Raw genomic sequence first — 15,876 nt, forward strand, 5'->3', positions numbered from 1 at the left:
GAAACAAGGCTGCCAAGTGTTTATGTTGATAACTAACAGAGGAGTCTGTGGAAGCCTATTTCCACCTGTGCACCTAACAACACCCAACAGTGATGTCACAGTGTACTGAGTACACTTTACATCAGTACAGCAAGGTGAGAAGATAAACCACTAGGGGTCAGCAAAAACAAGATATTCAGCTGTTGTTAAATTGCTTCTTAAAAAGTCAATATTTAGCTAAGCTATAATACCGGTTATACCCATACACAGTACATTGCCTGCATGTACAAAAACACGTGCATGTTGTGTTATGTTGGAAATCAAGCTCCTCTTTGGTGGCACCACCTTACAATAAAGTTTTGAGTTCAAATCCATCATCTATCAGTGAGTTTGTACGTTCTCCCTGTTAAACACACACAAGGTAGACACCTGTAGTCACATGATATTCATCAGCAGAGGGAAGCTGCCCAATTGACATGTAATTGTCGATGTTATGATGATATAACAAATGCTTTATTTGTTTAAAATGTTTGAATGAGCAACCAATGCTGGTGCTTTTCTGGTTAAGGCATTGATACAGTGTAAACTGCCATTGCTGTGTTTCTTAAATGTTTCTGCCCTCTAGTGGTAAAAAAAATGTAATGCAATTTAAGAAAAGTGACTCCTTCCCCTCTTCAGATTTATTCACAGCGCCAGGAGTGAAGAGAAATGAGTATTGACTGCAGTCTCACTAAAGCTGGAGAAATGTGATGTGATAGATGTTTTAATTATTTACCATGACTTAATTATGCACCACCTTGAGCGGCTTTTCCCGTGTGTGAAGCTTTGTTCTACTGGCTGAGCATTCCATTACCATATACTGGAAGAATACTACTTTTCAACATTAGAAATCTGACTTTGCTCATGTTGGACCATCCACAAAACCTTATAGGTTGCCTGTAGAGAACGGTGTAATTGCTATTTCTCTGACGTTTTTTTCAATGTCACAAATAACGCTAGAAAAAATAGGTGTGAGCACAGTGACACTCAAATTTGATATGCTAGTCTGTTTTTGGTTTTGCAATACCACTTTTTAAATATTTGCTAAAGAGCCCCCCCCCCCAAGTTCTGTCTGGAGAGTAAAGACTTGAAAAGTGATTGTAAATGAACCTGTCCTGGTGGCTGTTTAGCTGATCAAGCAAAGAAGGTAAAAGTGGATGAGCAATAAAGGAATCGTAAAAAGAAAATCTTGACATTGTTTTTAATGGTGGGAGTTTAGCATTACAAAGCAAGAGCAGACATCATCATTCAGTCATTCACAGATAAAATCCCTGATGAAACAACAATGCATTTTATGGCTTATTACAGCATGCTTTGTGAGCACAGATGATTTAAAAAAAAGTTTTCCATCACTTGTTTGGGGCAATTCTCTCATGGAGATCAAGGTAAAAGTAATTAAATTCTTATCTGCTGCAAATTGGGAATAAAATACAGGAAATTATATTCTGTTGCAACCACAGGGAACAAAACAGGACAAGTTAACAAATAAAGTGTTTCAATTGCCATTATAAATATATATAGAAACACTGTTTGCAATAAATTGTGTTCCCAGTACAGCAGTGGTAAAATTATTTCTGATAACTTTAATTTCTCCAGTGAACATGCAGCTCCAGTGTGCGTCAATCCCTTTTATTTTAAGAAACATTCCAAGTGAAAATGATGTATCCGCAATAATAAGCTTTACGTCAGTGTTGTAAATGATTTAGTGACAAATGTGTTGAGCTCAAGGAACTCCAATGAAAGGCTGTCAACCAATAATTGGGTCAGTTTGACAGATGTTCTCTCAGACCCTCCTACGCAATATGTCAATCAAAAGCTGAAAAAGCCAAAAGTGCTACATACTGCACTGCTTGGGCTCTCAGTGCCCATATTCTGTCACTGGTTTACCACTATTTGTGGTTATACTGGGAAATCTATAGTAATAATGCACTTAGTGTAAGGGACATGGTTGTCTAAGTCCTTCCTGACTGTCCCCAAAGCTTAGAGAGAGGTGTGCAGGTTTTTATGATCTTGAAAAACTTGCAGATTGCTTGAAACGTAACATTCTTAAAATTCTCATAAGACTATATAACATACCATACATATCTATTGGGGAAGTGTCACTAAGTCTCTGATAGAATGGAGACCGTTGTTCTCAATAGACATGTTAGTACTAAATGGAAAAAATAAATAAATGTATGGAAAAGACTGGTGGTTGACAGCCACATCATCATGCACTGCAGGGTACAGTGTTTCAACTGGAGGTGGAGAAAGTGTGTGTTAACAAATGAATGAGAGAAAAGCTAGCAGTTTTACATTTCCATTAATCATACCAAATGTATGTGCAACAAGACAACAAACTGAATGTGCAAAAGGCCTGTACCTCATCCAAACTGTTGTATTATAAAGTCACACAATGCACATACATTGGCATTCTGCTACTAGATTTATAAAATGGCAAACACAGCTTCAGGCTTGATTTGTGTGATTTGATCAAATCACTTCTCACTCAAGTTTTTGGTTTTGTAAACAGTAACATTCAAAGAAGTCCTCACTGACAGCCTGGAGAATGTAAAGATATATAAGCATCAGTATACTGCAGTGTTTCTTATCTTAACATGGTCAGTCAGTCAAACAAAAGGCCTGTGTATGAATGGAATCAAATACTGATTCACTGTGTATTTGAGGTTGGGTGCGTGTGTATGTGTGTGTGAAAGGCCTACTACACTCACACACCACTATTCCTCTGTCTAAAGCTATGCCTGTAAACATTTCCAAATTTCTTCCTTCCTTGTCTTTACATTCCTTGCTTGCTCACTGTAGTAACTCATTAAATAAATAAATAAATAAATAAACAGATAACAGAATACATTCAAGTACATCAGTTTCTCAATACTGGAATGCAAGCAGGTTTTGCTTTTGCAGCTAGCACCACTCTACAGTCTGGTTGTTGGCTGACTGTTTGGTTTGTGGGCTACATTACGTGCACAGCATATAGTCAGTAACCACATGCACCTCAACGATCTCAAACTTACTCTATGATGTTGAGCGTTTTTGCGATCACTTGAGCTGTCATGGAGCTCCGTGACACCAGTGTGTTTCCAAGGTAACCTCACCTCATGCTCTACTGCCCATCCTAAACATGACAGTCCCACGTCACTCTCTGTCCACATCTGCAGCACCTGTGGGCTCACTGGTGACCTCATGTGACCTCATGTGGTCATTTCAAAGACTTCAGAGGTTGTGGTCCACTCATAGTGCAGTGAGAGTGCGGAACAGCTGAGTGAGGCAGAAGACAGAGGCGGTGAGCGCAGTGCACTGTTTGGCTAACAGCTTGGTGCTCAGGTCCTGGCAGCTGCGCTTGCTGCTGGCTCGCTCCGCTGCTAGACAGAAGTCCCGGAATGAGCGGGCCACGTCTGCCAGACCTGCAACTGCCTCTGCGTTCCTCCGGTCACACCTGTCGCAACCAGAGAACCAGAGGCATATACCTGCCAACTCCACCAGGGTTCGGAAACTGTCAGCCAGGGAGTGAAGCATTTCCTCTGGGCTCTGTCCAATTCCCACCACCTTCTGGCAGCCTGACATCAGCCGCCGTGCCTCTATCTGGAGCACCCGCTTGTTCTCTGTAAAGTGGGCAGGGCAGATGTCCCTTGGGTGGCGACCTCCATGGCCTGCCACAGATCGGTCAACACTGCTACTTTCCAGAATGGAAAGGAGCTGGTCCACGTCTACGCGGAGTACTTGGAAACCTGTTGGGGGTTCTGGGTAGCGCTGCTGGCCTAGCCGACTGATGGTGTCCTTGTGCGTTTGAGACAGGAAACGGTCAGAGGCGTCAGACAGCGGTGACAGGAGAGGGCTGAGCTCAGAGGTAGAGGTGGAGAAAAGGATGGAGCGTGGGAAGGAGGGAGAGTGGGTGGAGGAGGTGGAGAGAAAGGAGGGAACAGGTGGAGAGGTCACGAGGGGAAGACCTGCTCCAGAAGTCTGAGTCACCCCGCTGCTCTGTGTGCGGCAGGAGAACTCGTAGACTGTCAGCTCGTCATCAAAGCTGTCCCCGCCAGTGAAGCAGTTGGTATAGACCGCTGGGCAACCACAAGCATCCAGTGGCATCTGCACCCCTTCCACAACTGACTCACATCCAGACGCTAGCACAGAACTGCAGCCAAACTCAGACTTCAAGGGTGAGGTAGTCCCCTCCTCGGCTGAGGTCTTTGTCTGGGATGGATCCTCACAGATGGTAAACACCCTGCAGCTTGAAGAAAGTGTTTTCAGTGAGTCTGAATTCTGCCCTGTAGGCCTACAAAGACCCATCAAAGGCCTGTCACTACTAGTCCGTCTTACTTTCTGTGACTGAATATGAAAAGGGAGTCCTGGCCCATTTAGATTCTGTGTGGTCACCACTATTGGAGAGGGGACAGAAGGTGAAGCATCTTTTATAGGGCCAGGAGTGTCCATCTTTAGGCCTAAAGTGTCTCTTTGGAGGCTGTTCACTATGGAGGCTGGAGGCGCTGTTATTGGTCCTGGCGTGTTCTTGATAGGTCCAGTGTACAAAAACTGATTTTGGTGCTGGGGTTTGGGCTCAGTCTGGACAGGCTTGGATGGAGAGCTTACTTCCTTCACCTCTGACACTGAATGAAAACTCTTCGCTGAGGTTGTTTCCACAAAAAACTCTCCATCCACCTCTGATCCTGTAACTGTTGTATCTGACTCATCTGACTCCACTGATTGTGCAGTTGTGCCCATTTCAAAGTCTATTGTTTGTGTGACATCATGAACGTCTGTAACTTTGATGGTGATCTCGACGTCATCACTACTGTTGTCCTCAGCAGGACTCTGAGCTACATTTCCAACCCCAGCTTGGTTGAGGGTTTCCTGGGAGTGCGATAAATAAAGGGGCAACTTTTGAATCTTCCCCCTAAGTGTGGAGGCAGATAAGCGACCCATAATGCTAGGCGTACAGGTCTGGAAGAGAAAGTGAGTTGGAGAAGGAGGCTCTTTGGAGGGATTGTGGATTGTGGCTATGTTAGCTTTCGCTAAACCAGAGCTAGCTAAACTATCTTTAGCTTCAGCACTTGGCATGGTGGAATCACATCTGGGTTTGTTTATTTTTTGATTCGAACAGGAAGCACTTTCATATGTAACCTCGCTTTTCAATCTAGTATCTGAATTAAATGTAGGAGATGTGACACGTGTTGCAGCTCCAAGCTTTGCAGTGATAGAGTTTATAGCACGAGTATAATCAGAGTTAACTGAATTCATTCTTGTAGGAGCTTCAGTGTTGGTAAGAGACTTAACAGTCATTTGAGACTCACCTTTACCTGCTGTAGCTGAATTAGCACTGATACTATGCTTTGTAGCTATAGTCCAGTCATCTTTCTTGTCACTTGAACTAGAATTTAAGGAATTACTCACCTCATCGTCAAAAAAAACATTGTCTGAATTGGTGCTGTCAACTTCATCACTAGTAGTCATAGTAGAACCAACAGCACTGATGGCATCATCCTCATTAACACTGGTGGTGACATCTAAATATAACTGTGCTTTGTTAGTGTGGTTTTGTTTGCTAAGAGGCATCTCCTCATAATTAGGTAAAGACATTTTGGTTGAGTTTTCTGTGTTTTCACTGCCCCCTTCTTCCCTCACCAAACAGTCACTTTGGGATTTGTGAAGAACTGGTATTGGAGGAAGAGGGGATGAGGGTGGAGGGGGTGGTGGTGAGTATGATGGAGGGTTTGACTTTTTACACACACCTTCAAGCAAATGTTCCTCTACATATGAGTTTTGCTCTAGGGCAATCAGATGGGCTCCCAAAAGGCCATTACTACCCTTTTTATTCACATCTATCAAGCAAGTAGGCAGTGTGTTGGCCTCTGGCTGCCATTCAGCACCTATGAGTGGTCTCTTAGAACTTGCTGAGTGCCCTAACACTCCTTCTTTCTTCTCTTCTTCCCCCTTACCTTCCTCTTCAGTGATTTCTGGCAAAAACATATGACTAGTGAATGGCCCATTCCCCGACACACCTGCTGTCTCCTTCTCTCCTTCCTCTTTCCCCTCACCCGTCTCATCCTGTCCCTCCCCTTCCTCCTTTCCGTCACCCCTCCGATCAGCACTCTCCTTCCCGTCTGGATCCACCCGGCAGCGGACAACGGTGATTGTAGGAGACACTGCCTTCACCAGATCTGTGACTGATTTGGATTCCATTGCGTCAGGTTCCATCTCCATTTCTTGCTTCCTGGTCCTGGAGGGGGCCTGTGGGTCTCTAGTCTGCTCATGAGACCCAAACCCACAAGAAGAGCCAGGTCCATGCGAGCGGGGTTTGGACAGGATGGGTTTTAACTCAAGCTGGGCCGGTTCCCCTTCAGAGTGAGTCAGGGAGGAGACAGTAGGACTGGGATTCTGGGTTTGTTCTGAAGGTTCAGGATCTGAACTCAGCATCTGTGCATCATTGGCTTCTGCCAAAAGGTTCTTATGAAGCCTACTAGAGAGGTCTTGCTTTGATTCTGGATCTGGCTCTGGGTATGACACCCTAGAGGTGTAATCGGTTTCCATGAAGGAACGGCGCTTACGGGATCTTTTTCTGAGTTGGTACAATGTTTCTCTGCCTCCTCCTTCCTCGTCTCCTCCTTTTCTGTCTTCTTCTGCTTTTCCATCTTTGTCTGCATCTGTCACAGAGACTCTGATGTCACTGAGACTGAGTGTGCTGACAAAGTCCAGTTTCATCTCTGTGCAAATATCTGCAAGAGAGTAAAAAAGGCTCAGCCAAACTTGTGTTAAAAACAGAGTGCATATCAAAGTTTGCTTTTTATGTTTCACAAAACAAACAAATTCCACCTGTGTTCTGTGAACAATACACAGAAGCAGGAAACAGACATACTGTAGGTAATCAAAATTAACCTCGTTTTGTATCACTCTATTTTTACTTTTGCTTGAAGGTTTACAGTATGTAAAGGTGTAAGGTGAGTGGCAACTTTTCCAAATCTTATTTTTGTCTCCCTCACTTTTACAGCTTCAGTTTGACTTAAGACAGGTAGGAAAGAAGAAAAAACTAACTAACTTCTGTAACATTTTTTAAAATTCATTTAGATAATTTGACCTCTTTGGGCCTTGAACAATTATTCAAATGAAAACATCTGGGAAGTCTAGAGAGGAAATCTCTCTCTAGTGGAACTGCTAACCACTCATCAACATGTGAAACTTGAAAAAGGGCCCCAACCAGGACACTGCTTTTTTGTAAGTGGTCATATGCCAAAAAGGTTGGGACCAACTGGTTTTAACAGTAACTGGTATCTATATCTAGCAAATAAATGTAGTGGAGTAAAACGTAAAATATTTTCCTCTGAAATGTAGTGAAGTAGAAGTAGGGGCGGCTGTGGCTTAGTGGTAGAGCAGGTTGTCCACCAATCGGAAGGTCGGTGGTTCCCCCCAGCCCACATGTCAAAGTCTCCTTTCTCTCAAGGGCTGTGCCTTCAGTGTGTGAGTTTGTGTGAATGATACGTTAGTTTCTTTGCACTGAGCCATCACTACTGATATGTAGTGTGTTCTGACCACTAAGCAGCAGTGGTCAGAAGACTAGAAAGTACAGTCCATTAACCAAGTATAAAGTAACACAAATTGGAAGTACAAGTACCTCATAATTGTAAAAAGCACAGTACTTGAGTATATATGTACTTGGTTACTTTCCGCTAAAAAATTTTGTTGGACAATTAAGTGTAATGGATGAAATGCCATATTTTTTCTAGGAGGAGAGCATGAGCTCTATAATCTGAATCTTTACAGTCATTTGACTATAGCCATCCAGCATCACTGTTACATTAGCTGTGGTCAGGAGTGTGGTCTGACCACACTTTCCTGGCAATTATGTTCCATTGCTCTATAATGGAATTTTGCATTACCTTTTTAGAGTAAAACCTTCTACCACTAGATGGCAGCAAACGCCAAATTAACAGCCTGCACTTTCATCACTCTACAGGGCTTGAAAATGACAGAAAATGCATGTGATCAGCCTCACAATGAAAACCAAATCACCTCTTGGCATTGCCCCCGAGGTTGGGTCTTCAGGTGAGGTGAAGCGATCTCTGGCATCAAAGAACTCCTCATCAGAGCTGCTGTCTCCAAAGCCAGGCGGTGGCTGAAGGATGGGGACAGGCTCCAGGTCGACTGCCTTAGCTGGATCTACCTCCACATCCACCTCCTCCCAATCTTCTCCCTCATTATGATGCAGGGGCTGGGGAAGACCACGAGCGCTGTCGGGGGTGATGTTGGAGCAGAGTTTGTAGTAGCAGCGAGCGTCGCTCTGGTTGAAGTTAAAGACAAACTCCATGTGGGAGGAGGGGGAGGACGGGGACAGAGTTAGCGGATGTTCTTTGAAACTACTGTCCCCGCTTCCGCCTTCACCTGCTCTTCTCACCAACTCATCCATTTCTTTCAACATCTTCCTCCTTCTCTTCAACTCCTCTTCTTCATCTTCATCATCCTCACTGGCCTCCGGAGGGCTCGGCAGGAAGTCCACAAGGCGGGAGAGCTCAGCGAAACACAGGGAGCTGTCATCAGAGCAGGGGTTACCTGAACAGTTTTGGATGTGGTGAAGACTCGGAGAGGGGGACACGGGTGGGAGGAGTTGGGGATCTGCTCCATCACCTGACCTCCTGCAGACCCCTTGTCCTCTGTCGTGAGCTGTGAAGTGAATAAGGGGATGGGAGTGAACTGGTGGAGGGGCGAGGAGGTGGGACTGAACATGCTTATGAGAGCAGGGATGAAGCTGAAGGGGAGCGTGAATGTGGGCATGAGTTTGTGAAGGAACACCGGAGTGGATGGAGGAAGAAGAACATGAAATTAAGTCATCTTCCTCCAAAGCATCAAGGGAGTCACTTGAGGGGCTGGTGAGGACACGAGAGTCAGAATGACAAGAATCTGATGCTTCTGATACAGATGGTTGCTCCTCTGCTGCTCGCGCCTCTTCTCCACCTCCCATTTTACCTTCTTGTTCCACTTTTTCTCGTTGTTCCCCTGAATCATTGTCTGTTATCTCAATCTGTATTTGCCGACCATCCTGCACTCTCTCTGTCTCCTCATTGTGCAGTATATTTTCATTCTTCCCCTCTCTATTCTTATCTAGCGGAGACTTTTCCTTTTCGGTATCAGCATCCTTTTCCTTTTGCTTTTTATCATCCCAAGGTTTATCTCCTCTTTCTTTGCTATCTTTATTTCTCCTTCTGTTTCTGTTTTTTCTGTTTCTTCCGTCTGGGTCTGATGAGGATCTGACACGAGGGCAGGGCTTCTCGTCATGAGACACCTGGGTGACCAGCGGTTCCATGTCCAAGTCTGAGGAGTTGTCTGAGTCGCTGCCACACCGTGACACATAACCTGTGAAGATACAACAACATTAAAACAAGACAACAGTTATTTATTATTGAGAACATACTGGCGTGTGACTGGATGTATGTGTATGGATGTATGCATAATTTTTTTGGCTGTACATTGCTGTAAATGTGTACCTTCCTCAGCAGACACTCTGTGCTTCTTGGAGTCATCTATCCAGGGAAAGATGTTTAGGTTGGGGTCAACAAACACTCGACAGTACCCTGCTATTAGGCAGGACATATCTTTGGCTGCTACTGACTCCAATAGCAATGTGATGGGCTTTGTATGAGAAAGGAGACAAGATGATATGAGATGAGACAAGGAAAGAGAGTGAATGGTAAGTTTCAGCAGTGGAAATACACTTAGCATACAGTAATCGTGTTGTGTTCAGAAGGGTCATAATAATGATGAAAAAGCAGTTCTACTTCTTTTCATGAAGTCTGCACATTGAATACATGAGGGGGTACACGAAATAATGTCAGGAAAAGAATTTTGAAGAAACCATTAAAAAGACAGCTACAATGATGGGTCATGTTAAGTTGAATGCTAATTAGCAGTATTCTTAAGCTATTAAAGAGGTCTGGCAGTTAGCAGTTTGATTTGTGAGCTTCCAGACCTCCGAAGTGGCTAAATCTCCTGTGTCCAAACTGCAGATGCATCAAAGAAACTGCAAAAATACATAACTCTGTTAAATATGTAAAGGGGCACTGTTCATCATAACAAATCATAACAAATGCTGAATACAGACAAACTGCACCAACAAAGGGTGAACAAATAATGCTAACTGGTACGCAACATAATAAAACCCGCATTTGTAGCAGTGTTTGTAATGCGGATTCAGTTACTTCAAAGTAAAAGTGCTTTTTGATGAGGTTTACAGTATTTTGTTTTCTCCCTGTATGTTAGGTGCGTGACGTGCGTGTATATTCCTGCTCTTACCTTGATGTCCTGCAGGTATATTTTGACCAGGCTGACCTTGTCGGATTCAGGCAGCAGCTCGATGCGTGTGATGCTGGTGAACTCTGTGAGGGTGGAAAGGATGCTCAGTTTGTGGTTGACCACCTGACTCACTCCATAGCGTGCCCCCACCAACAAGGTCACCATCGACTCCCTGTCCTGGAGCTGAAGGGTAGGGAAGCAGGGGAGGGGTTGTCGAACAGAAAGACGGAGGAGGAGAAATTATAGAGAATGAGAAGATTAAAACTTCAAATAACCAAATCTCAACAAAAAATAATAAATATACATATAAAGTAAACAGTCTAAATCCCTACCATCATGGTGGCACTGAAGGATTTCCCTCCAAATGACTTGAGATCACTCAGCTCCTCCAGGTAGTTTATCCGTGCCTGATCGACTGACAGGCCCTTCTGCTTGGGATCGTGCTGTGATTGGCTCTTCTTCATGTGGTAGCCGATGGCCTTCCTCAGATCTTTCTCTCGCATGTTCCTCAACAAGGTGGATGACACAAAGTTCTCTATGCCCCACGTCTTCCTGGAGCAAACACAGAAACACAGACTGAGAGGATCCGTTTAAGACTATTAGAGAGCTGAAACGGCATTTAGGGTGTGTGAATGTACAGTATATATGAACGGAATAGCATCCTCTTTACCCCAAACCATTTTTTCCCTTGGAGACTACAAAATGAATTTCAAATCTTGAAATGCATCCTTGATGCTCACCTAAAGGGCTGAGTGCTACAAGACTACAGTTGTGCTATACAACTTGTGTGGCTGTTAGGCAGGGTGCTGCTCAAAAAAAACATGTTCAGTAAATATTCATTATTGTCCCTCCAAAAAGGTAGGACCAGCCTGGAACCCCACTTTGCTCTGTGGTCTTTCCTGTAAAAACCTGTGTTAATTCTAGTTTATTTTAGTGGATATAAATATCATTTAAAATGTGTGTGTGATAATCTCACGTGATAATCTTCAAATTGGTCTTTGGTGACTGTCCACAGCTCGCTAATCTCTCCTGGATGTGCAGTGCAGCGAGTCGCAAAGCAGTGTTACACCTCATCTCTATCGCAAAGCGCTCCTGCAGTACATCATTCACCCCCTAACACACACACACACACACACACACACACACACACACATACAGTGAAAAACAGTACAAAGAGTAAAAAAAATTACATAGAAAATTCTATATCCAAATATCATTCGAGAAACAATCTTGTTTTGTACACATTTCAGGACCATCATGGTTTGAAAACTACTGGTATGTCTCATTTGCAGCATTTAGTTTTTTGCTGTTGAGTTGAGCAAAATATCCATAACAACAGGAGGTAACTTAGTTTAAAAAGTAACAAGAACTTAATGTGGAAAGGATGTAATGGCTTTCCTTCCTAATGGTGAGCCAAAAAGTCAGCACTGAGCAGAGAGTTTCTTTCACTCATGCAACATTGTGTATTTACAGTTCAGGTTTTGCTTCTTAAGTGAATCATTGTTTTCCTTATTTGAATCAAGGAAATATGGGACAGGAATAAAACTATGTTGGGATATGATGAAAACTTTGATGAAAATTTCAACTGCAACAATAACTGGTATTTTTTGGATGTGTTAAAAAAACTTTGCTTAGTAGTTTGATTCAGATTCAGAAGCCCCTCTAAGATGAGGAGACTTGTTAAGCACCCCTCTTCTGTTGATGTTGCTGGGGAGTTTGCAATTACAGATAAGCAGCTTATTACATTATTTTTCTACCCTTAACACATACAGTAATACATAAAAGTTAAGTGAGTTAAGGGGGAATGGAAAACCTATGAATTCTAATTCTAAATATCAAAACAGATGGGTGGTATGAAGAATTAACTGCTGCAGCCTGGAGTTTAGCTGTGGGTCAGAGGTTCATTGGTCTACCTGCAGATAGAGGTACTCAAAGGTAGTGGGATCCTCCTGCAGCAGCGTCTTGAGGTTTTTGGGCATGAAACAAACACGGAACAGACATCTGTAGTCATGGGCCTCTTTCTTCTGGACCACCTGAACACACACACATGCACACTTTGCTTCAAATATATATTTTTGAATGCAGGCAAAAGCTATAGTGTCACAGATTAAACTCACTTCCAAATGGAGCTGTAGTGAAGAAAAGTACATTTGAGGAGATATGTAAAATAATTGTTATGTATGTGTGTGTGTGTGTGCGTGTGTGTGTACCTGCTGTATCCTCTCCTCATCATGTAGCAGCAGTAGTTTGGTAATGCTGTGCTGCTGCTCCAGCACCAGGGAGAAGTGTTCAATACAGCTCAGAGAAAGCTTTTCCTTCAGTGTCATCACAATGTCCTGATGCACAAAGAAAATTACATCTTGAGAAACAGTATTTTATAACATGAGGAAACATAACTGCTGAGGTGAGCTGAGCTGAGGTTTATAGGTCTCAATGAAGCAAGGGAAAGTCTGAGCAGTTGGCGAATCTAGGAAAGTATAGTATATCTAATATTGAGAACTGAGAGTGAGTGAATCACATCAGTTGTAGCTTTTAAATTGGACTATAAATTTAATCCAATATTGCCTCAATTATATGGTTACATTTAAATATGAAGTTTACTGCAGGCTTGACACTACATAACATTAATTAAACATGAAAATTGGCTTCAGTTTTTGACTTGATTAAGAATCACAGAGAATACGTCCATTAAATAAGCACATCATGAACCTCAACGTCATCTCTGAACCCCCAAATCTACCCTACTATAGTTTTATGTATCCATTATAAGGAAGACATGAAGTTGGTAATAAATAGGAATGGATATCATTATGGTAGAGTGTATCATTGCATAGTACCTTGACTGTGGTGCTGGGTTCAAATTTAAAGGCCTTGGTCTGCCCGTTCTCCAGATACACTTTCAGAACGTTAGGAAGGAAGAGCAGTGAGTTGCCCTGCAAAAAAGACATGGGGTTGGGGGTCAGGGGAACTGTCAGATGAAACTGTGGGCAGTTTTACACCTGATGGATCAGGAAGATTATAAGTAACAGCCTGACAGGGAGACATGAGATAGTCAAGAAAAGAAAGTGGTTTGTGTCTCTGTGATTTAATTGGATGGGGTTTTTGCCTGTTGGAAAACATACACATACATGTTACATATGTATTTCATACACACATAAATATACTCATGCAGACAAATTTACCTAAATTGAAAAAGGTTATAAAAAAGCCTTTTGTTAATACATTTTTAGAAGCGATTTTAAAGAAGATACTGATTTTGAAAGTCTGAGTTCATCAGGTAGATTTTAGCAATATTCCTTAAATGATAAAAGTAAGATTGGATGACCTTGCTAATATGCATTTCAAAATTATGATTGGAATCAATTAACACCTGTAGATCAGTGGAATAGTGTGAAACCACTGGTAGGACTGTGTATCGATCACCTGTGTGGGCGTGCACTTGCGTCCTCGTGGGCGTGCACGAGATAAACAAAACGGGGATCCACTCATAGAAAAACAGCTCCATAGCGCTACTAGAGCTCTAAAACTCCACAGGCCAAAATGTAGCACAAACTTTAACAAGATTTCCAGATTATCGTCAATAAAGTGCGAAATAATGCGCATTTCCATCCACTATCGTTATGTTAATATTAGGACTTGGGTAATCGAGATAAACAGCTGGTGGCGCTTATTCTCCAGTCTACTGCCATTAAACCATTGCAGAAGAAGAGGGCGCAATGAGATCACGTACTTAAAAGAGCGCTAGTCAAACCTCAAACGACGGAAAACCATGTGGTAAACGTGATAGAAATATGACATTTATGTTTGTTTCATGTATTAATTCTTGTTACAGTCTCATCGCTCCACACGGATCTAATGTGTTAATCTGACGCTATTTTTAGCTTCTCCAGTGGAAGCTTCAGTGGATGTTCAAGTCACATGTGTCATCTACGTCACGATTTATTTAAGTATGTTTCCATTGCACTTTGTCACACTTTGCTTTCATCGATACACCAACTTTTCCACTTCAGACCATTTCTTCCCATCATATCCTCTGGCCTGTTTCTGTCTGCCCAGCTTGTTCACTGTGGTGAGTCATCTTTCCCTGCCTTATCCCTGTTCTCTTATCATTTTAGAAAGTGTTTTTCTGTATTGACACTGTGATATAATGCAACACTGATGTCTGTATGTTTTGAAGTACAAATGGAGAGCTTTCAAATTTTAGACAACCCCTCCCTTGTCACCCTCCTATCTTCTATTTGTCTTGTTTCCTCTCCCTTTTAATGATGGCCAACCCCCCCGCGCACCCCCACCCCCACCTCTCTTTCCTATCTCACTCTATCTCCACCTCTCTCCTTAAGCTGATGCTTATTGTCCTGTAATCACAGACATTAGGACTGGAGGATGAGGCAGATATCGATCCATGTTTTCTCTGTGATTAGTAATGGACACTGCAGCCTCTGTGGTTTTCCTCATCCAGCTAATTTCACATCCGCTGGCAGGATGGGAACTCTGACCAACCAGAGCCAGGCGCATAAGAGAAAAACTGCATACAGTATGGAATAATACCGACCAATAATAAATCATCACTCCTTGTCATTGTGCAAAGGTACATCTGGCATTAGTAAATCCAATTTTAAAGCATTGTCTGTTGTATTAAAAATTCTGATTAATCAAAATATAGGAGACCTTAAATGGGCCCTTTGGAGGTTTAGCAAAAGCTATGTTTACATTCAGTGTTACTAACCAAAACGTGTATCCTTGAGGTCTAACAAATGTGTCGAGTTCATTTCCTTCCTCAAACATTTCCAAATCCGTAGTATTTTAAATCCTGCATTGTTTACATCCATGTTTACTAGTGTTCAGTCTTCTTCTGCTCTGCCTTTGCTGCAGCATATCTTGGCGTGTTACCGCCACCTGCGGAATAGTGTGAAACCACTGGTAGGACTGTGTATCAATCACCTGTGTGGGCGTGCATTTGCATCCTTGTGGGCGTGCACGAGATAAACAAAACGGGGACCCACTCATAGGAAAACAGCTCCATAGCGCTACTAGAGCTCTAAAACTCCACAGGGAGCCTTTAACTCAGTGGGTCCCAACCCAAGCGGTCCCCATTATAATAATAGCACAAGATTTGAAGGAATAAGAGATAAAAAATATATATTTTTGTTACACAAATTAAATCTATTTTTTTCTTTTTTCTTGTGAAATATTTTATATTTTTCACTCCATCAAACCTCTAAATATATTTAAATAAAAGATTTCTTTGGTTTACTTCGTCCTCGCAAATAGACACTGCTTCATTTTAAGGGGTTACAAGCCAAAAAGGTTGGGAACTGCTGCCTTAACTGATAATAAAAGTACAAGTTAGATAGTGAAGTAGTTAGCCTTGGTAAGAAAAACAGACATTTACTAAAATATCCTTTTGACAATAGATGTGTTGGGTCCAGGATTGATGTGAGTAGTTTTTATTAGCATCTGTTAAATGTCAGACAAAAACTGACAACATCCCATGCATTTTAGACCCCATTTACATGTATGTAGATAAGGAAAAACACATGTTAATTCAAGATTTTTAGTCAGGTATACACTAATCTGTACAGT

At 42.4% G+C, this 15,876-nt stretch overlaps 1 protein-coding gene across 1 annotated transcript in view; it reads right to left on the reverse strand.

Moving 5' to 3' along the window:
- Nucleotides 1–1,205: 1,205 nt before the first annotated feature.
- Nucleotides 1,206–15,876, reverse strand: part of LOC122873640 (FERM and PDZ domain-containing protein 1) — a 40,637-nt gene continuing 25,966 nt past the window's right edge. The window contains exons 8-16 of the mRNA XM_044190631.1: nt 13,131–13,226; nt 12,504–12,629; nt 12,207–12,326; nt 11,270–11,406; nt 10,626–10,845; nt 10,294–10,476; nt 9,489–9,633; nt 8,020–9,357; nt 1,206–6,728 (exon numbers count right to left, since the gene is read on the reverse strand). Of these exons, the coding sequence (XP_044046566.1) occupies nt 3,250–6,728; nt 8,020–9,357; nt 9,489–9,633; nt 10,294–10,476; nt 10,626–10,845; nt 11,270–11,406; nt 12,207–12,326; nt 12,504–12,629; nt 13,131–13,226 (5,844 nt within the window). The 3' untranslated portion in view covers nt 1,206–3,249. The remainder of the gene's footprint in view (nt 6,729–8,019; nt 9,358–9,488; nt 9,634–10,293; nt 10,477–10,625; nt 10,846–11,269; nt 11,407–12,206; nt 12,327–12,503; nt 12,630–13,130; nt 13,227–15,876) is intronic.

Source organism: Siniperca chuatsi, linkage group LG3 (genome assembly GCF_020085105.1).
Source record: "Siniperca chuatsi isolate FFG_IHB_CAS linkage group LG3, ASM2008510v1, whole genome shotgun sequence".
Classification (NCBI taxonomy): Eukaryota; Metazoa; Chordata; class Actinopteri; order Centrarchiformes; family Sinipercidae; genus Siniperca; species Siniperca chuatsi.